This window comes from Ananas comosus, linkage group 23 (assembly GCF_001540865.1).
Source record: "Ananas comosus cultivar F153 linkage group 23, ASM154086v1, whole genome shotgun sequence".
NCBI lineage: Eukaryota > Viridiplantae > Streptophyta > Magnoliopsida > Poales > Bromeliaceae > Ananas > Ananas comosus.
The window spans coordinates 498,385-519,332 of NC_033643.1; the positions used below are offsets into that span (position 1 = coordinate 498,385).

Genomic DNA, 20,948 nt, shown 5'->3' on the forward strand with positions numbered 1-20,948 from the left:
TCTTTGCTGTACCAAATTATATTTATCTCCGCTATTATTCGAGTCAGAGAATAGGATGATCTGACCTATTAGAATAGTAGCCATTTTAACATTTAGTCAATGGTTTTTCTTTTTATTTTCTTGGGGCTTGCTAGTTTGTTCTAACCAACTAGTTTCTCTCTTCTATTTCCAGGTGTAACATTTCGAGCATCTTGCTGGAGATGGATCGCATATTACGGCCCGGGGGTAGAGCTTATATTCGTGATACAAAGCTCGTAATCAATGAGATCAGAGAAATCACAAATGCCATGGGATGGAGAACTGCCGTGCGTGACACCTCCGAAGGCCCGTATGCTAGCAGGAAGATATTGATGTGCGAGAAACCGATGGTTCGTTCGTAGAGAAAGAAACAGTGTCATAAAGGAGTATTTGTTACAGAGGGAATACAAATTCATCGTTGTACTATTCTTTCATTCCTTTCACATGTGGGCTATTAGTATTCAGAGAAATGAATGCATCCAGAAAGCATTTTGTTGTACATTTGTGGCAATGGTTAAAGAGTCCTTCGCAGTAGATTAGAAGAAAAGTGTGTGCTTAGGCGCTGCTTTTTGGCTTCATATTAAGAACTTTTTTCCCCCTAAAGAGAGAGTAGCATATGGCTCGCTTCGTTCATTTAAATTCTTTTTTTTTAAAAAATGCTACTTGAGAGATTTTAGAACACGACCTTTGCAAGAGTTTCAGCAAGGGAAAAATGTCCCCTTATTCTGCCTTTTTCTCAATTCTCGGATAATAAGTATTCCAAAGTTAATTTTTAATAAAAGTTATAAATTTTGTGAACCAAACAGACCCCAACAGTATTACGACAAGGTTAACTGAACCCTGCATATTCGAAGGCGATGTTCCTAGGCCCAATTGCTTTCTTGTGATGGATGGATCAACATTATCGGGCACATGAGCCCACCCGAATAGAGAGGAGACCAGTCACACGTGACTACGCGAGGCGCACGTGACCAGTCACATGTGACTGCGCGGGGCGCACGTGACGTCCACTAGTTTATTTATTTATTTATTTTAGTCCCACATTTTACGGAGTTTTTTTTTTTTTTTTTTTTTGTGAGAAATAGATAGCATGTTATCTGCTTCGTTTATTTTATTTAAAAATAAACTTAGCTGAGAATGTGAATCAACTAAGATTCGAACTTGAGTCTCGGGTACCAACCACCGAGTTCTTTACCACTTGCTTTAGAAACGGTCGGTACGATTACGGAGTTGTATTGAGGCTGAGCGATACAAAGGGTGGGGATTACATTAAAACATACGTCAAGAAGACTCATGGCATTCAAGAAGACTCATGGCATTCGCGGCCCTTGCCAACACAATTAATTCAAAATTTGTAAACTATTTACTGTCATTAATTCAAAATTTGCAAACAATTTACTCAAAACTACCATTAATCCAAAATTTGTAAGCTATTTACACAAACTAACTTAATTAGGTTTAATTTTACTAATAACATGCCCCAGCTAAGCTAATGTAGTAGTCGTCGTAATGATTGGCCATGTGTGTCTCTAGGCCTAATCACCGGGTGTTATGTAATGGGCATGACCCTGTATATGCCGACATTAAATTTACTAGGTTAATAAAGGGTTGGGCCTACTGGAACCGCATAATCTTTCGAAGAGAATGTGCCCAATCCTTCCCGGTGTTTGAAACGTGTAAAGCTTCTGTCGGCCTACTGGAACGCACTCCTTTGTTACTCCTTTCATACTGGAACGCACTCTTTTTTTTTTTTTTTTTTTTTTTTTTTCAGCTTCTGTTTCCCCTTTCTTACTTCTGTTCTTTTAGTTGCTCTTTTTCTCTACGGAGACTCTGGCTGCTTTCATTTTATAAACTTAGTTCATTTTTTTAATAAATGAAGCGGATAGTTCGCTACCTATTTCTCAAAATAAAGAATTGAGCCTCAGCATAGAAATAGTTTGGAGTTTGTGAGGTTGTTAGTGGATTAGGCTATTCACTGCTCTTCAAAGACGAATATTTTTGTTGCTATGGCCCATCATTGTACCACAATAAGGCTTTTTTTTTTCTATTTTCTTTTTTCTTTCTTTCCCTTAAGCAGTGAATTGTGAAGCTCAAAATCCCATTCTATAGGACTGGAGTTATGCGTTTTGGGTCATTAAAGGCCCAACAGTTAGGTTCCTAACAAAGATTTTTTGTAGCAATAAAATATTCTCGACAGAAGAAAATTTCAACAGCTATTAACTAATATAAGGAAAAACAATGTACCACCGGATTAATATCTTTAGACCTTTTATAGTTGATTTTTTAATATACTTGACTATGATAATTTTTTCAAGGAGTTAGTTTTGCCCATCCGTAGTAACAATAAAAGTAGGTGTTGGATGGCAGGTCATTCAAGCATAGGTTTTAATTGCTTTTACCGACTCCCTTTAAATCTTATCACCTGAAAATCAATCACCCCCCCCCCCCCCCCCCCAAAAAAAGAACAAAAAAAAGAAGACGAATAGGCGCAATTTGATCATGAATTATCTTCCCATCAAACGTTCAGCTGAGGGATTTACCTTGAGCGAGATGTGAGCTCATTTTCTTTTCTTAAAAACAGAAAAATCACAAAAGAATGATAATATAGGCCGCGTCATCTCATTTCGCCGTTTGTTGTGAACTCTCCGTTGAAGTTATGCCGTTTGGGCCGCAGGGAGCGTTGAGAGTTGCGAGGGACGCCGGGGTTTGCACGTATTGAATGTTTGTTTTGGGAAGATGTTCCATTTTTTGTGTGCCAATCGCCCCAAATTGGTTACGATATTATATCTTTGGTGCATCGGAAAGGAAGAAACATACGACCACATCCTTGTCGATAGATGCACCGGATGTACCTTAATGCCAAATGAAGCCTTAGGAATATCTTTTGAGATCGACCACAACAACGCTGACATTGTCCGCGCTACGCCGCGCCAGTGCCAGCTTCGTCAGCAGCATTGCTGCGTCGGAACACACCTTGTCCCCCTCTGCCCCATCTGCGCGGACACCCACCTGGGAAGTGGAGGCGGCTCCGCGTAGGCACATTCGTGCCACGCTGCACGCCATCTCGTTGGTGACGACGTCCCACAGCCCGTCGCTCGCCAGTATTAGGCACTCATCCCCCTCCTCCCTCTCCGTCACCGTCACCTCTGGCTCTGATATCACGTACGGCTTCAGAAAACTATCCCCTGTTCTCACCCAGAATAGAAATAGGAAGCCGATAAGAGTCTACCACCGGAGTAAACGGAAGAGAAGGGCTGAACCAAAACCAAAACCAAAACCACACTTCAATTGGTTCTCTCTTTACTCTTTTTTTCTTTTGTGTAATAAATTGTACGGTAAGCACATTGTGTAGCTCACAAACTGTGAAATGTTATAATGGTCTAAACAATAGTTCTTCCATTATAATTCATTACAAAGGTTCTATTTTCCGTTTTCGTAAGGGTAACTAAGAAACTAAGATGCAAATTTCAATATTACTCAGCATTCGAATGTCGCGCTCCCATTCCAAGCAAATGTACGACACAATTAAGAAAGATGATTTTTTTCGCAATAAATTAGAGAGAAATTATCATTATTATAATTCTAATTTGAAATGTTTGATAAATTGTAAAATGGGCAAAATTCGTAGTAGAAATTGGCACAAGAGGAAACTAGCAACTCACCAATGGCTCTGGACATGGCGAGGATGGCGTTCACTCTCGGGCCGTCCCAGTCGATGACCCGCCCGCCCGCCGCCTCGATCCGCTGCAGCTCGTCCGGCCGGTCGGGCTGAAACCAAACCCCCATAAATTCCGTCAATTCGAAGGCTCGGACAAATGAGAAGAGAAAAGAGTGGAATAAGCGGTAGTACCTTGTGATCGGAGGAGAGGGGGATGGCGACGCCGTCGCGCGAGAGCACGGCGCGGGAGTCGCCGCAATTGGCCACGACGATCCGGGCGGGGCCCACCACGGCCGCGACGGCGGTGGACCCCACCAGGTCGCACCTCATTGGCGTCAGCTGCTCGCACCGGCACAGCGCGCCGCTCCGCGGCCCATCGCCGCCGCCGCCGCCGCCGCCGCTCCAGTTCGTGGCCTCTGCGTCCATCCGCGAGAAGCTCCTCTCCATCGCCCCCCTCCACATCTCCTCCTCCCCCTCCTGCGGCTGCGGCGGCGGAGGCGGCGCCGCCGCATCGTCCCCTCTCGCCCTCTCCATCTCCTCCGCCACCAGCTCGTGCATGCGGCTCTTGCACGACATCGCCACCTATCGATCGGAAGAAACCCTAATTCCACATCAGAGATCGAGATCGAGAGAGAGAGAGAGAAAGAGAGAAGGAGAGGAAGAAGAGATAAGAGACACACATGAGAGCATCCATGGCCGTCGAAGACTCCAAAGAAGTGATGCTTCCCCGCGACCTGAGCGCCTCGCCCGAGGAAATCGGGCCGTACGGAGACGGCGTCCTCCATCTCCCTCCTCCGCCCGCAAACCGAGGTCATCCCGTACCTCGGGCACCGATCCGATCCCGCCAATCTCCCCCGCGGGCGCTCCGAATCCGAGCTCGCATCCGGAGTCGAGCTCGACCCGGCTCCTACACCCTCCGCGGCGGCGCAGGAGGGCTCGACCCTCCGCCGCTTCCCTCCACCGCCCGTGTCATCCTCCTGCTCGGGCGGCGCCGCCTCCTCCTTCTCCACGTCGTCGGATCCGGCGACGAGCTTGACCTGCCGGATCTCCATGCGGCGCCGCCGCGCCGAGCGCGAGGCGGGCGCGACCACGGTGGAGGACGCGGACGAGCCCGCGCCTCCGCCGCAGAAGATCTCCTCCCTCATTTGGTGACGATATAAACCCTAGAATTTTTTTTTTTTTTTTGCGTCGATCACCCCCGTCGCGCACGATTTCGCCTTAGAATCGGCGAGAGGGAAACAGCAAAGCCCCCTCGTAGCCGTCCCTATCCTCCTCCCCAGCAACAGTATGGAGGGAGATATAGAGGGCAAGCCGGGCAGGGAAAGTGGAGAGAGCATTGGCCGGGCAGCTGCCCGCACCGTCTGAATGTCCTGGTGAACCATGTTCACCGTGTCATATTTGGGTCATTCGTGATATACCCATTTTCAATTCTTACATCTACGTTTCAACATTTTTCAAAATTTTAAAAGTAGCTATGTTCTCAATTATAATATATATTTACATGCCAATTTATTTCATTATTTATTCAAGTATAAATCATCTATTCAAATGTGACTCATTTCGATTAACTAGTCAATTTTAAATTTTGTTTGATTTTCAGTTATTTTTAATTAAATAAATTAAAATGAGTTAAAAATGTCTCCTTTTGGTATGAATGCATCATGCATGTAGATGGTATATAAAAATATTCGAGTTAACTTTATTTTCATGTGAACATTATTAAGAAAAATTTGTAAAATCGAAAGCTGGATGATTGATTGAGTTAATTTTAATATTTAGTGTAATTTTTTTATTTTAGAAAAATAGTGTTGTGACTATGGCTTTATAATTTATTTAAGTAATATTTTTTGGACTTTAACTACTGACCCTTGGCAGCGGTCCTTTGTATTGTTCTCACAAATAGGGTACATCCCTGTTTTCTCAAAAAAAAAAATTCTATAATTAGAATATTTATGATGTACATAATTGTGATACTTAGCAAATGTTATATATTTTTTGGTATTTTTAAAATGTAAGGATCGGAAAAAAAAAAAAAAAAAGCATCAGATGAGAATACTGATGCGTCTTTGCTGACATGGTGCACCAGGTCCATGAATTGTTCAATTACCTTCACGGGCACCCCTCACAGAACAGCTGATGTGACCTGTTGCTTTAAGATCCCATCGTAGCCGTCCATTTGCCGTCCCCGTGCTTCCTCAGGTGCTCAGATCCAGACACGTGGGGTTCACCTAGGGGTGAAAGAACACGTGGACAGGATGGGAACACCATATGTGGTACTCGCAACGTGGAGCTGCTTATCTTCTCATGGCTTAATCACAAGGCCTTTTGCCCTAAGTCAAAATTATTAGTTTTGTAATGCTTCGATTTCCCCGAAGCAGGCCTCTTGCGTGGACACGTGGCAACCTCTAGCCGCGTACGATTATTATTGGATCGTAGGTTCCCCTATAATTTATGAAACATCTTTCCCGTGCCTCCTACTACATAATTAGGTGGGACCCGCCTCATGTGGATTTGTTCAACGGGAGATTGTTGCCTGGACCAGGTGTAGAAAGTAAGGTAAAAATGTATGCATCTTTTACGTTAATTATAAGGTTTTTGATTCAGCTAATTTAAGCCAGTTTACAGTTTTTTCTTATAAAACCGCTTGTTTAAAAAAATATATGATTATATGAATAACATGATATATTTTAATTAAATCTAGTAAATAAATTATGTATTCAAATTTTAAAATAAAAGAGTAATCAAATACCTCTAATTAAAAAAAATTAAAAAATAAAATTACAATAGTTGAGGATTGCATAATCAAATCAAAATAGATCATAATTGAAATAAATATTCCAAATATTTCACCTAGATGTAATGCAAAATGTCTAAAATGGTCACTATAAATAAATAATATAGTAAAATTTATTATAGGGGCATGAAGTAGTTTGTTAATATGAACATCATAGTTAAAGAAAATACATTAGTGAGAAATCACATCTACAGTTTACTATCATAGGACTAGAATACAAATAATATGTCAAATTTTATATTTTTGTAAAACCTCTACAATAAAACTTTAGGCTACGGTGTATGAGACGCTTCGTGCACACCAGGTGCAGGTAATAATTTCTCTATTTTTATGGGCATGTAAAATATGGGATTTTTTTTAATATTAATATTTCTCTTCCTATTGTGAACGGAGAGATGGACACGTAGAGGTCGCAGTTGGCCGTCATTTGACGCTCGAGGAATTATTAAGTGGTCGGTCGCTGCATATGCCGACACGTGTCTCACGCTGCCGTGTACTCTTGTCAGCTTACTATGCTGATTCCCTGCAAGGAACGTTGAACATATTCGTACGACTTCAATATAAACTTAGTCCTTCACCTTCTTTTTATTTGGATTTACATCCATAAACCTTTAAATTAGCTAAAGAAATTTAAAATTGGTAGCTTAAACAATTATAAATTGGTAACTAGGCATCTAGATACGTTTTAATTTAGGTAAGTTGCAAAATCAATCCTCATTTCTACTTGAAGGAGTTAGTGGTGTCATTGATACAAGATATCATGTATAAATCTAATTATATAATTTATCTTCGGCTTTTGACTAAGTTTATGATATTAATTTAACATCATAAATTTAAGAACTAAGGGTCTGTTTGGTATTGATGCTCATCTAATACTAATAAATAAGTAAAGTTGATCATCAGGCTAAAGTTTATAGAAATATTATTATATCTTCTCATTTTAATATATATGTACGAAATAAATAAGATATTTTTTTATTATACTTTTTGATCATATGTAATATAATTTTTTCACAATTCTAAATAGAGCCTAATTATTTACTAGCTTGAGAAGTTATTTTTCTTTCAATATGGATTTAATTTTGGGTTAGTTTGAAGTGGTACCTTTAAACTGCCTCGCTTTCATATTTTGAAGCTGGAAATAATGAAAAAAAACATAATCTGAAAGCCCCTAATCTTAAGGTTGACTTTGACTAGTTCTTATATATGAGATCTATACTGCTGCATGTGACACCTTGAATTCGAAGATCAATGCTAGGTCTGAAACCTTGTGAAGTGGAATAGTTATTACTATGTAGCTGCCGTTTCTTAATTTCTTTAATTTTTTTAAACAATTTTGGAATAGTCTGAAACAATTTTGTGACACAATAATTTTGTGTTGTTTGGAACTGAAAAGGAAATTGTCGATTATTTATTCACTTGGTACGTTTTTTATAGATTTTTATTGATGATGATGATCTTGAAAAGTGTCTGATCCGGAGATTTGGGAGACGATGTGAATTTGGTCTGGAATAGATGAAAAGCTAGGAATGGAACGCAGTCTATGAGTACTCGGCTAACCGGGCTAGTAGTTTGTTGGTGGGTCACTTAATTGGAAGGTCAGGAACTGTGCGATCTTTAGGAAGACCCAGCCGGACCCCCTCATAGAAGTCTACAAGATTAAATAGTTGATGAACCTAGGGGAGCATTTTCTCTCAGCAAATCAGCACTATTGTAATCAGTAGTGTAGTGCTTCTTTTTTTTTTTTTGGTGCCGCTCACTCCGAGGCCTGTGATGCCTTATTCCTGTCGCTTAGTTCATTTTCTAATGTACGAAGTGGGTAGCGTGTTATCCTTACCAAAAAAAAAGAAGAAGAAGGATTCTTTAAATTTGGGCTGCGCCCATCATCATTGTAGTCTGGTTTGGGTTGGGTCTGATCTAATCCATATTAGCTCAAGAGTTGGAAGTTATTTGTTGAGCTGCAGTATGTTGAGTCGTTTGGCCAAAATGTGCACTTAGTATCCAACCGCCGAGATAATGCAAGAACATATATTCTTTTAGTGACCACAAACAGGTATCAAAATTAGAATATATTGATAATTAAATACAAGTTATCTTTCGTTTTCTCTTTGTCTTCGAAGGAGCATCCAGTGTGCTAAATATGAAACAGGTATATACTGATAAATAGATCAATTATATGGATTTGATGCTCCAAAGATTACCACTCCATTCGCTAATTAACAATTATTCAAATACACACCACCTCAAACTTGACCAAACAAGTGGAAAGCTCAAACTCTAACCAATCTGGAAATTGGACTTCGTCTACTGGAGATTGAAATAAAAACATAGAAACACCTACCAAAGCAGAAAGATCCATCTGAACAAAGAAAATAAAATGGACCAAAAAAAGAAAAGGAATTGTAGAGAAAGACATACTGCTAACAATATTATTTGCATTGCAAAGCCATCTCCCTTAGGAATCGAAAACCGCCCGACCACCGTCGATGCAAATGACTTGGCCGGTGATGTACGATGCCGCGGGCATGCAGAGGAAGGCCGCAAGGGACGAAACCTCCTCGGCCTCCCCAATTCGCCCCATGGGGATTCGGGACACTTCTCTCGCTTTCGCCGCCGCGATGTCGAGTACCTGATGTTTGTAGAAAACAGTTGAAAAAGCTCGAGCCATCTAGAAAATATTTTGCCTCGGAAAATAAATAAATAAAAGACAAATGATCAGCTCGATTTACATCCTTGTTTTTTTTTAAAATTTATTTTAACAGTTCAATTATCACATATAGCATTAGTATTATAATTTTTTATGAGACAAAACACGTATATTAATTGAATCAAGTTACTACATTAGGACAAGAAATTAGTAAGGCCCTACAGGTTTCATGAGTGGGGTGCTAATAGCTCCTGGTGCAATGGAATTCGCTCGAATGTTGTCCTTTGCCCACTCACAAGCCAAATTCTTTGCGAGTTGATTCAATGCTCCTGGAAAAATTGAAGGCTAACATAAGAACGAAAAAAATTATACTACAAGAATATATTTCTTTTTAAAGAATAAAATGATTATTTTTTCTTAATAAGTGCTGCTTCTAATCGCTAGATGTACCTTTAGTTGCGGAGTAAATAGAAATGTTGGTTATGGCTACTAGTCCTGCAATTGATGAGATGAACACAATACTTGCTCGTCCAGAGGCCTTGAGAAGTGGATGTGCAAGTTGGCTCAAATGGAAAGCAGATTCCAGATTAGTAGCCATCAGGTATGAGTATTGATCGGCACTAACATCCACTGCAGCTTTTGGGAAGCCCGTTCCCGCATTATTTATCTTCATAGATGCAATATTTGATTATTATGCAATTACATGGGAAAAAAAGTACTTTGATGATTAGATATTTCGTGTTTTTGTTTGTAGTCTTGTTCGATAAATTATTATATGTTTAATTCTCTCTACTAAAGATGCCAACGAGAAATTTTGGTAAGTGCCATGAATATAACCGAAAATATAGTTTCGAGTCGCGGTAGAGTAAGTATAGAACTACAGGGCACATGTTTGGCAAACAAAAGCGCAAAATATTTACCGATAAAATGGAAGTTGCAATTTAAAGCTGCTACTTCTACATCTGTTTGGATGATGTTGGTGAAAGAATTTGTTACTAGTACTTGAACAACACTACTCATTTTCTCTGAATCTATGCAGCTGTAACAAATTGGGAGAAAGAAAAAGAATGCCGAGGGCTTACGAGAATATTGAGCTTCCCTTTGAAGTTGGAATTGACTCTTTCCATCAATTCCTCTCTTTGAGATCGGGAAGAGACATCGCAAACCGATCCTGTGACATTAAACTTCATCTCTCTCCATTTTTCCAAGCATTTGTTGAGCTCCTCTTCATTCCTTGAACAGGTGTGCACAGCTGCTCCCAGTTCCGCTAACTCTTCTACTATAGCATGCCTACATGTCACCAAAAATGGAATTAAAATTTGCAGTTTGTAAAAGCTCATTTTAGCTTCCTAACGAGGTTATATGTAAAGCTTTACAAGGAAGCTGATCATATCTAAGATTCTCATAAAATCCAAATCTAATTTCTGCTTCTTGAGAGGAATTTTGAAACGACTGCGATCGCCGGTGATCAAAAGGCATAAGTCAAAAATGGATGAGGGTGCAGGTTCAAGTCCAAATTAAGTTAGGAATACATAGATACTAATGTAGAAAGTCGAGCACCTGATTCTGAAGAAAAGAAAGGAAAAAACGAAAAGACTTGTCGGAAACAATACCCGATTCCTTTAGAACCGCCGGTGACGAGCGCCGTCATCCCGGCAAGAGACCATCTGTTGTTGCTGCATTTGCTCCTCTCTCCCTTCTCCATTTTTGCTTATTATGTGATTCCCTTCAATTTTCTACTGTCTCCAACACTATACGTTCCTCTTCATAAACTTTATCATTTACTACTCAAACAAGATTCCTGCAAAGCCAATCGATGCATATCGCATTCATATTCCCAGCTACCATTCATACGCAATATATATACCAATTCTTTGTTTTCTTTTTGGGGGGGGCCACTCAGCAAAAATTAGTTGCAGTAAATGTTGGTTTCCCTGCACGATGGAAATTTATGATCCACCTACCTCTCTGGCTCTCTTTAATTTACTTATCGACATAACTCCTCTCCTACGATAGATGTGGTTCGACTGAGAACATTATTTGTGTTTGCTTCAAATTAGATTCGAGTTCAGAGCGAGGATACATACATATATTTATATATAGCCCAGGTGAAAAGACTCTGAATAAATTTTATGGACACTTGTTGTTATCAAACAAAGATTGCATGCGTATGGTACCAAATAAGGATTGTGTGCGCGACCAAAATTAGAACGATTTTAATGGTGCCAACCGGAATAAAAACCTTAATCACCGTTTGGTTCGGGTATAAGCAAGAACTGGCTATTACAGGGATAGGTACAAGTATGGGGATAAGAAAAATAACGTTTGGATGAAAATTGGGTTGTTCCCGAGGATAAGAAAAATATTATGAAGTTTTATATAGAAAATGGAGGTGTTGGTGGGGATAACCGAAAACTACTATTCTCGGATAAAAAATTAGCGTTTGGGTATAAAGGGGGGGATAAGGGCCTATCCCTATCCCTATTCCCAAACCAAACAGTGCCTATAAAAGCTTATTACAGAATATTGAGATTTTGTTTGGCACAGTTTTTATGGTGCGGTGCGGCCTGTCACCACAGAAGCGACCAGTTGGAGCCCATTCGAATTATCTATCATTCTATAAGATTTTGAGTATCAAATTCACATCTCTTACTCCGTCTATCAATTTCTGTTCTCATTCGATGATATGAGCCCGCCGTCCCGGTCTGTTTACTCCCATCTTGGGCCAGGCCCGTCTTGGGCCTAAATGCATTACCATTTATATGAAGCACTACTTTCAAATGGTGGTATCCCTGTGCCATTTCTCTACTGCATCTTTTTGACAGAAGAAGGTAGCTCGCTATTTATTTCGTTTAATTTTTCTTAAAAATAGTAATTTTAATAAAAAATATAAAATAATTAGACTTCCAATTTGTAATCTCGAGTTCTGGTAATTTGCGGCCCAACTTCAATCCCAATTCTGAGTCATCCTTGTGAACTTGCATAGAGATTACCATAAAAAAAAAAAGAAAAAAAAGAAAAAACAAAGGAAAAGCCAAAGAAATTAAAAACAGTCTCAACAAGCGAGCGAGTGATGTCCTCCCCCTGTCACATCGTCTTGACCGCGGACCAGGATGGTATTCCTCCCTATCACTGCATGGTCTGAAACGTAGACCTCTTTTCTTAGATTCCTTTTTATTAATAAATTAATTGATAAATACACAATAAACTATATATGTAATTATGTGGTACAAATATTTTAAGAAGCTCCACATAAGAATACTCAATTTTTTTTAGCCTGTAAAACATTTTCTATACATGCAAAATGCGTGTTATGATTGGTCACTCAATAAATGTGCAAAATAATTTTACTCGAATATATTTTTTGCATATTATATTTGAGTGAACAATGTTTTGGACTAAAAACCTTTCTTTCCTATCACATCAAGGGGAGCTGACCACGCGTAAAACCGTACAGACATATATTAAGTCAAAGTTGCCTACGCATCAACGCAAGTGAAGTGCTAATTGTACATCTAAGGCCCCGTTTGGATGCACAGTAAATAAATTCCATGGAATTTAAATACCGTAGTTTTGGTCCAAATAAAATGGAGTATCCTGTAACTCCAAAAAAATTCCACGGGTTACTTTAAAAGCTGTTTGGATACACATTTTAGAATTCTACAGGATTTCTGATAATCTTTAAAAATTAGCCTTGTGAATTTAAACTTAAATTATTAGTTATTAAATGACTTTAAAATCTAAAAATTTAAATAAAATTTTAAAATTTAAATTTAAATTATTAACTATTAAAATATTTTAAAATTTAATTTTAAATTACTAGCCGTTAGAGAGCTCGAAAATCAAAAAAACTAGCCGTTGGTGAGCTCAAAAATCAATAAACTAGCCGTTAGAGAGCTCGAAAATAAAAAAAACTAGCCGTTGGAGAGCTCAAAAATAAAAAAACTAGCCGTTAGATAGCTCAAAAATCAAAAAACTAGCCGTTGGAGAGAAGTATTATGCTTCACATGCCATCCAAAGTCTATTTAAAGAAACCAAGTTATTACAATCACATACCTAATAGTTATTACATTCTCTTCTCTATATTTCTAAACCTACAAACTATGGATAATAATAATCTCGCACTTCTTCTTTTGAAGAGAAGGGAAGAAGAGGAGTTTGAGTTCATGAATTTCGTTCATCCAATAACAAGTAGTGATGAAATATNATATATATATATATATATATATATATATATATATATATATATATATATATAAAAGAACGTAAGGTAGAGTTTCCGTTTGTATGCAGCGAAAAGCTCTGCAGCGTGAAATGCTGACGTGGACGCAACCTCGTCCACTTCTCTGAGTTCTCTCCATTAATTTCTTTGGACTAGAATCGAAGAAAGTAGTCACGGCTATACCACGTAAACGACACTCTCGTTATTAAGACAGAGGCAAATATGGCTACGGTCGCCTACACTCTACCAGAAACTGTGCAATCTCGAGGGAAGAGCTGAGGAATTTAGTCAGGGTTGGGGTAGTTGTTGGTCAGTTATTGAGTCCGATTTGTGTGACGGTTTAGGAGACGACTTTTGCGGTAGACGTTGTCGTCAACGCCCACAGTCCCCTTCTCGCATTCCCACCTTCAATCCCATTTAAATTTTGATTTGGTTAAAATATATGGACACCCCTTCCACTATAGGAGTTTTTTCCCCAACATCTTAATCTTTTATTACAGAAAATCCCCTCAAGTTCTTATTTTTTTTCTCCTCTATCTATTTATTTATTTTTATTCCTTTGAGTCATTTTAGTATGGTAGCTATACTAACTAACAACTAATAAATATAAAATTTATTTACTAAAAATAAATTACATAAAATTATCAAATAATAATATTGATAATATTTTTTTAAAAAATTTATTTTACTAAAATTATGCAATTTTGAAGCAAATATGGTTAAAGGGCCTAGTTCAGAGCGGCATACAGTTGAGGGGGGTTCGCTGTACACTTTAACCTTTTTCTCTCTTTGTTCTTCCCGTTTTCTACTGAACCTCACTGTTCCCTACGCGTTTGGGCGCGAAGCCTCTTAGAAAATGTGCTTTCCCTCATCCTCATAAGGCATATACCTCCCGGTTCCCCCACCCAAATCCCACCGCCCCGTCCCCCGAGTTCGGATCACTAACGCCACTGTTAACGCGAGCACGCGAATCGCACGCGTCCCATCGCGCGCCATGGTGGTACCCAAGGCGAAGGCGTGGGCCTCGGCGGCGCCGGGCCCAGGCGCCCTCGGGATCCTTGCGTTCGAGGCGGCTGCGTCGATGTCGCGCCTCGTGGCCCTCCACCGCTCCCTCTCCGAGCCCGAGGTCGCCCGGCTCCGCTCCGACACCATGCGGTCCCAGGGCGTCGCCTACCTCGTCTCCACCGACCAGTCCCTCCTCCTCCGCCTCGCCTGCGCCGAGCTCCTCTCCGACCTCGACCGCTCCGCCGCCGCCGTCGCCCGCTTCGGCTCCCGCTGCGGCGACGACTCCCCCCTCGTCCGCGACTTCGCCCTCGTCTACGCCGCCCTCAAGACGGGCTCGGCGGACCTCGACCGGTTCGGCCTCCGCCTCACGGGGAGCCGAGTTCAGAAGAAATTCGCCAAGATGGAGAGGTTCGTCCGCGCGACCGCGAAGCTGAGCGAGGAGATGGAGGCGCTGGACGAGTTGGAGGCGGCGGAGCGGAAGATGGCGCAGCGCTGGGCCCGATTCAGCGGGCCGCTGCCGCTGCTGAAGCCCGAGGCGTCGCCGGTGATCTGCTCCGACTCGTTCCGGCTCGAGCTCAGGTCGTCGCGCCAGAGAGTCCGGCGGTTCAAGGCCGAGTCGCTCTGGTGCCGCAGCTTCGAGAAAGCCGCTCGGCTCATGGCTCTCTCCGCATGCGCGCTGTTCGCGCGGATCTGCCTCGTCTTCGGACCCTTCGTCCCCGGCCTCCCCCCGGTCTTCATATCCGACCGGACCCGAGTCCGGTTCGCTCCGGTCCACAAGCTCCGGCTCAGCTACCCTTGGCCGTCGTCGCAGGGCAAGTACTCCAGCTCCGGGCCAATCGAGAGACGGCACGCGGCGGCCGAGGACGTCGTCCGCGTCAGCAACTCGTGTCCTATCTTCGGGGGCGGCAGGGAGGCAAACGCCAAGGCCGAGACGGATTGGAGGAAGGTTCTAGAAGCTTCGCCGGACACGGTGGGGGCGGCGGGGCTGGCGCTGCGGTACGCGAACGTGGTGGTGGCGGCGGAGCGGCTGCTGCGGGCGGAGGCCGCGGGGCTGGAGGAGGACGCGGCGGCCGAGAGGGAGGAAATCTACGAGATGCTGCCGGCCGCGATGCGGTCGACCGTCCGAGCGAAGCTCCGGGATTGGTGGAAGGATCGGGGCCCGCTGGACCGGCGGCTGGCGGAGGGGTGGAAGGAGGCGGTAGAGCGGATACTGGCGTGGCTGGGGCCGATGGCGCACGACACGGTGCAGTGGCAGGAGGAGAGGAATATGGACCGGCGGCGGCGGTTCGACACCCGGCCTCGCGCGCTGATGATTCAGACCCTGCATCTGTCGAACAGGGAGAAGACGGAGGCGGCGATTGCCGAGGTGTTGGTGGGGCTCAGCTGTGCATGCTGGTACTCGGAGCTGCCGCGAGGACCGTCGTCGTTCCGGTTTTAAATTTTTTTTTTAAAAAAAAATTCAAAGAAAACATAGAAATTAGTGTATTACTATATGGTAAGCTAAATTGCGAATTTGTTTTGAGAATTTTTTATATCTTATATTAATTTAGAGTTCGACCAAGTGCACGGTGCACTAAGAAAAATAATTAGTACAGCTTCAAGGCTCAATCGCAGTCATTTATATTTGTCCACATTCATCCACCAAAGTGCACTGTGAATTTTAGCTCCTGCTACCAGATCGTTAGTAGGGGAATAAAGAGTAGTATTATATGACTTCGATTGAGCTTTTAAATTGGCGAATTATAATTTTTTTTTTTTTTTTACTGCACCGTGTAGTTGAGATGGCTTTCTTGGTTGATATGTCGTTGTTTATTTTTAGTTCTAATTTGTTATTCTATTTATAAATGAATAAATTTTGGCTATTGCTGGTTCCTGGTTAGTGGTATTATAGTAATATATTGAGCTTTATTTCTACTCTTCTCTTTTTGTTATAATTTTTGAAAAGTGATAGACTCAGTTTTATTATCTAAACGAAATACCTTTTTTTTTTTTTTTTTTCAGAATCATGAGTTTGGTTATTAGGCGAAATTATTTATAAGCCGTGCCGTGGCTCTGTTTCAAAATTTTTATTTTTCATAAGAAAAAGACTTAGTAAAAAACAGTTAATACTTTATGAAATAATATTTTAATTTACATAAGTCGTAAGCAGGCCAAAAAAGCCTTACTTATGCATAAATCAATGTTAAAGAAAATATTAAGCACAATGCTTAATATCGCGTGACAATCAAAATATAATACATATGTTCTAAATTATTTTTGGCTCCCTCAATTGCGTGTGGTAATAGTGAGCACTATTTTTTTGTTTTGTTCTATTATTTTAAGTATTGTTTGTTGGCTCCATAACCGTGGTTCTGATAACGCTGAGAAGTCATGTGAGATTGGCCATTAAGTTAGAACAATACGCATTACTAAGAAGAGCTAGCCCAATTAATCATTGTAGCTAATTGATTAGTTCAATTATCTCAATCACGGTTGATATATATTTATTTTAATATTATGGAAATTTCGAATAAATTTTGTGATTTCTTTATGTCCTCTTAATTAATTATCATGTGTTAATATGATATTTTTCAGATTGGATTAGTGGTAGTTTACAGTTGTCTGGCACATGTTTGATATTGGAAAATTTTAGTGTCATCCCACCCAATTCTTTCTCTTGTTCACTTTAGTTGACAAATTTGTTTCTTTTGATTGAGCGTTGACCGGCCGATAGCATCATGCCATGTGTCACATTTTTTGTTCACCGAAGTTTGTCAATTTGGGTAGTTCTTCTTGAAAGGTGTCATTTTGGTCAAAGTATTTGACTTTACTATCAATCTTTCCTAACTTATCATAGGATTTTTGTGCCCCATCTAATTGTGGGGACTTTGGTAGGGTTTGGGAGGGGGAAGAGAGAATTTTTGGTTTTTGAATTACCTTTTTGGCTGCAAAACTCATAATAGCGTATTAAAATTTTTTGGACGACTAACTATCTGAAATTTGAATTTTGAAGTGTATTAATTAATTAATTAACGATCATTGGATGCCAGTAACGTCATCTTTTAAATTATTAATGTTTTTTATTTTTCTTGAAATTAGTGTACTAAATGTTGAATTTTATTGAATTTTTAGTGATTTAAAATTTCATGAGCCTCTTGAGCGGTCCAATACTTAATGAGTCTTGTCTGAGAGCCCAACTAAGATTTCTACATGTAAAAATTAGTCCCGCATGGAAAATTAAAAGTGTGTTGTTGTTATTTATATACTTCTTTATTCTCAAGATAATTGCTTTGGAGAAATTGAGAGTTATACTCTTGACTAAACACACGCGCACGGCACAAGCACGAGCCGGGCGGGCGGGCGGCAGCACGCGCGGTGCACCCGGTTTATTTTATTTTTATTTTTTGATTTTATCTTTATTTTTATCTTTTGGAAGCACTAATCCTAATTTTTTGATTTTATTTTTATTTTTATTTTTATCTTTTGAAAGCCCTAATCTTAATCCGAATCCCGTAGAATCTTAGGTATATCTTGTACTACTCAGAATTAACGCCTGGAAGTAAGATTCTTAGCTTAGATATATATATATTGGAGGAGTGTGGATGAGTTCAACCTAGAACGCGGAGCTTACCAAAATCCTAATTTCTATCTTGGCTATTTCCGTTTTCTCGTCATTAATATTTTGTTGATTTTTCACCGAGCTTTTTATTATTTCGTTGGATCTAAAGCTCATTGGGTTCATCTTGTGCTACCTTTAAAGCGTGCTGACGGGTAAAACGTGGACGTTGTATCGCTAAAAGTAATTGCCGAAAAGCCTCCCACGTGGAGGGGCAATTTCGTTTTTAGAACAGTACTCTGCATGTCTTGATCTACATGCTTTTTCTAATATTTTTCTTTACAATATTTATTATTTAATTTTTTTAATTTATTTTTATGGGTGCCGCCACTCAATGTACAACTTGAGCAAAAAAGAAATGTACTATCCAAAAAAAAAAAGGGAAACCTTCAAACATCCCCCTTGTGGTTTCACTTTTTTTCACTTTAGTATCATATGATTTAAAATGTATCAAGTTAGTACCCTGTGGTTTATCACTTTATCACTTTAGTACCCTGTGGTTTAAAGTGTATCAAGGTAGTACCCTGTGGTTTTGCACTTTATCACTTTAGTATCCTGTGGTTTGAAAACCACAGGGTACTAATTTGATACAAAATTAAAATGTTTGTAATTTATTGATTTAGGGGCATTTAGTTATTGCCGCCTAAAGTCCCCGTATTAAGCTTTTAATGCCGCTGATACTCGTGTTGCTAAATCTTCTATTGGCATTTAAATAGATTGCCGTTAATGTTAAGTAATTAATAACATTAAATAAATACCGTTATAGATGACTATTACCGACATTATTTAAATATTTGTATTTTTTAATCATCTCCAGTAATAAAATGCCGATAATTATTATTTAATTTATAATATTATGTAAATGTTAATATTCTATTTTTATTTTCAGTATTAATAAATGCATGTAATTTCATATTATTTGGCAAATATAAATATTACGGCACTGGTTGAATGACACATTGATCTTAACCCGAAAAGACTGTACAAAAAAAATAAAATAAATAATTAAATAGTAATAAATAAAATTAATTAAAACTAAAAAAATAAAAAAATTTAAAAAATATAAATTACCGAATTTCCGATTGGCTATCGAAAAGGAGGGCCGTTGTGGATGTCAGATATTTTTAGGGTTTGGGAGGAGGGGGAGATAATTTTGGTTTTTGAAGTAACTTCTTTACTGCAAAACTCATAGCGTATTAAATTTTTTTGACGACGAAATATCTAAATTTTGAATTTTGAAGTGTATTAATTAATGAACGATCATCAGGATGCGAATATCGTCATCTTTTAATTATTAAAGTTTTTAAATTTTTTTGAAATTAGTGTACTAAAATGTATTAAAGTAAATAGCGAATTTATTCAATTTTTTTTTTATAGTTTATACTAATTTGAAGTTCAAGCACAATGTACTAAGAAAAGATTACAGTTTCAAGATTCTATTGCAATCATTCATCTTGCAATGTGAATTTTTGGATATGGTAGAAGATAATTAGTGAAATAGAAAGAGCACTATATGGCTTCCATATATCTCATATTCTTTTCAGTTTTCTTTTTCCAGTTTTCTTTTTCCATTAATTCATGATCATGCTTCAGTATTACTTCAGTATTAGGTGAATATATGTAGCTTGCTCTATATGATCACTCTATTTTCTTGCAGGGACAAAATAGAAAGTTTTTGGTTTGAAATCGAATCGTAAAAGCCTGTAATAAAAAGGTCCGGCGTAGACCATGATTAGTTTATTCGCAAATTATTCGCGAATTTTTGAGAAAACGAATTAAACTGCCGAATCCGTATTTTTTCGGAAAATTCGGAAAAAACACATTTTTTGAGAAAAAATAATTATTCGCAAATTATTTTTCCAAATAATTATTCGAAATCCGTATTTTTCCAAATAATTATTCACCTCATAGATGAGTAAAATTTAACTCACCCGCCAGTCTCTCGAATAGGGATGCAAATGGATCCGGGGTGGTGGAGCTCCCGCCCCGATCCGCCCCGAATGGGGTAGTAAACAGGAGGAAATAAACGGATTCATGGCAGGAAATGGGGCAATTTTATGATCCGTGAAGGATTCGGGGTAGGAAACGGGAAAATTTTTGATCCGCCCCGAATCCGCCCCGAATCCGCCCCGCCCCAAATCCACCAGGAATGTATGTCTTTAAAATTTTTCCATATGGATGTATTTACAATTTTTAAATTTTGTTGCGAATTGTGATTAATATTTTTAATTTTTATAGTTGATATTATTAATTATATATAACTTGATAATATTATCAATTAATATTAAAAATTTTGTTGATTTAGATTTATAAAATATTAATAATATTATAATTTATAAAACAAATACTATTTGGCGGGGTGGATTGGGGCGCCGGCGGAGGCGTTTTAATAGGCGGGGCGATTATGGGATAACTATTTTAACCCGTCACGGATTCCAATCCGTCACGTTTGCACCCTACTCTGGAAGCTTCATAGATGAGTAATCTCCCGCTCTGCCATAGCAGAGAAGATTAAATTACAATATCATGTATTCAACTAGGTAATATGACAACTCAATTTGCAGCGTAAACCTAGAAAATAAAAATATAGTGGTGAGGTTTATTGAAATAGAAAAATTTCAAAAAAAAATTCCTCTATGGTTTCGTATTTTTCACTTTAATACTCTGTGGTTTAAATGTATAATTGCCCTCCTGTGTTTTCTTTTTTGTCTTTTTCTATCAATTTTATTTTTTTTTTCTTAAATCAGTGACAAAGTAAAATTAAAGATTATTAAAGTGAATATTCGTAATAAATCTAGATGGGTATCTGAATTTTTTAATATAATTTAATGAAATATTAACGAAAAGCTACCGAAAGATAAAAACGAAACACGAGGGGCAAATTGATACACTTAAATTATAGGGTACTAAATGAGAAAATATGAAACACAAGGAATTTTTTGAAGTTTTCATTTGAAATATGACAATTGAATATACAGATGCAGACACTTGAACATTGGGACCCTTGGA

At 39.3% G+C, this 20,948-nt stretch overlaps 4 protein-coding genes across 5 annotated transcripts in view; 2 read left to right on the plus strand and 2 right to left on the minus strand.

Moving 5' to 3' along the window:
* Positions 1-565, plus strand: part of LOC109727985 (probable methyltransferase PMT11) — a 6,567-nt gene extending 6,002 nt beyond the window's left edge. The window contains 1 exon segment of the mRNA XM_020258237.1: positions 173-565. Coding sequence (XP_020113826.1) covers positions 173-380 — 208 coding nt within the window. The 3' untranslated portion in view covers positions 381-565.
* On the minus strand, positions 2,741-4,959 carry LOC109727986 (probable protein phosphatase 2C 49). 2 transcript variants are annotated; one of them, XM_020258238.1, is made up of 4 exons: positions 4,357-4,959; positions 3,869-4,258; positions 3,681-3,786; positions 2,741-3,203 (listed from the first exon to the last, which is right to left on the minus strand). In XM_020258238.1, exons 1-4 carry the CDS (start codon positions 4,819-4,821, stop codon positions 2,890-2,892), a joined length of 1,275 nt encoding a protein of 424 aa, XP_020113827.1. In that variant the 5' UTR covers positions 4,822-4,959; the 3' UTR covers positions 2,741-2,889. The 2 variants fall into 2 exon arrangements, with proteins under 2 accessions (XP_020113827.1, XP_020113828.1); XM_020258239.1 differs by having other exon boundaries at positions 3,149-3,272.
* Positions 8,643-10,991, minus strand: LOC109727988 (tropinone reductase homolog At2g29170-like). Its single transcript, XM_020258241.1, has 5 exons — positions 10,731-10,991; positions 10,200-10,407; positions 9,568-9,784; positions 9,340-9,446; positions 8,643-9,099 (listed from the first exon to the last, which is right to left on the minus strand). The coding sequence occupies exons 1-5, from the start codon at positions 10,820-10,822 to the stop codon at positions 8,926-8,928; spliced, it is 798 nt and encodes a 265-aa protein (XP_020113830.1). The 5' UTR covers positions 10,823-10,991; the 3' UTR covers positions 8,643-8,925.
* LOC109727861 lies at positions 14,098-16,223 on the plus strand. The gene has a single exon (XM_020258059.1). The coding sequence runs from the start codon at positions 14,334-14,336 to the stop codon at positions 15,780-15,782; it is 1,449 nt and encodes a 482-aa protein (XP_020113648.1). The 5' UTR covers positions 14,098-14,333; the 3' UTR covers positions 15,783-16,223.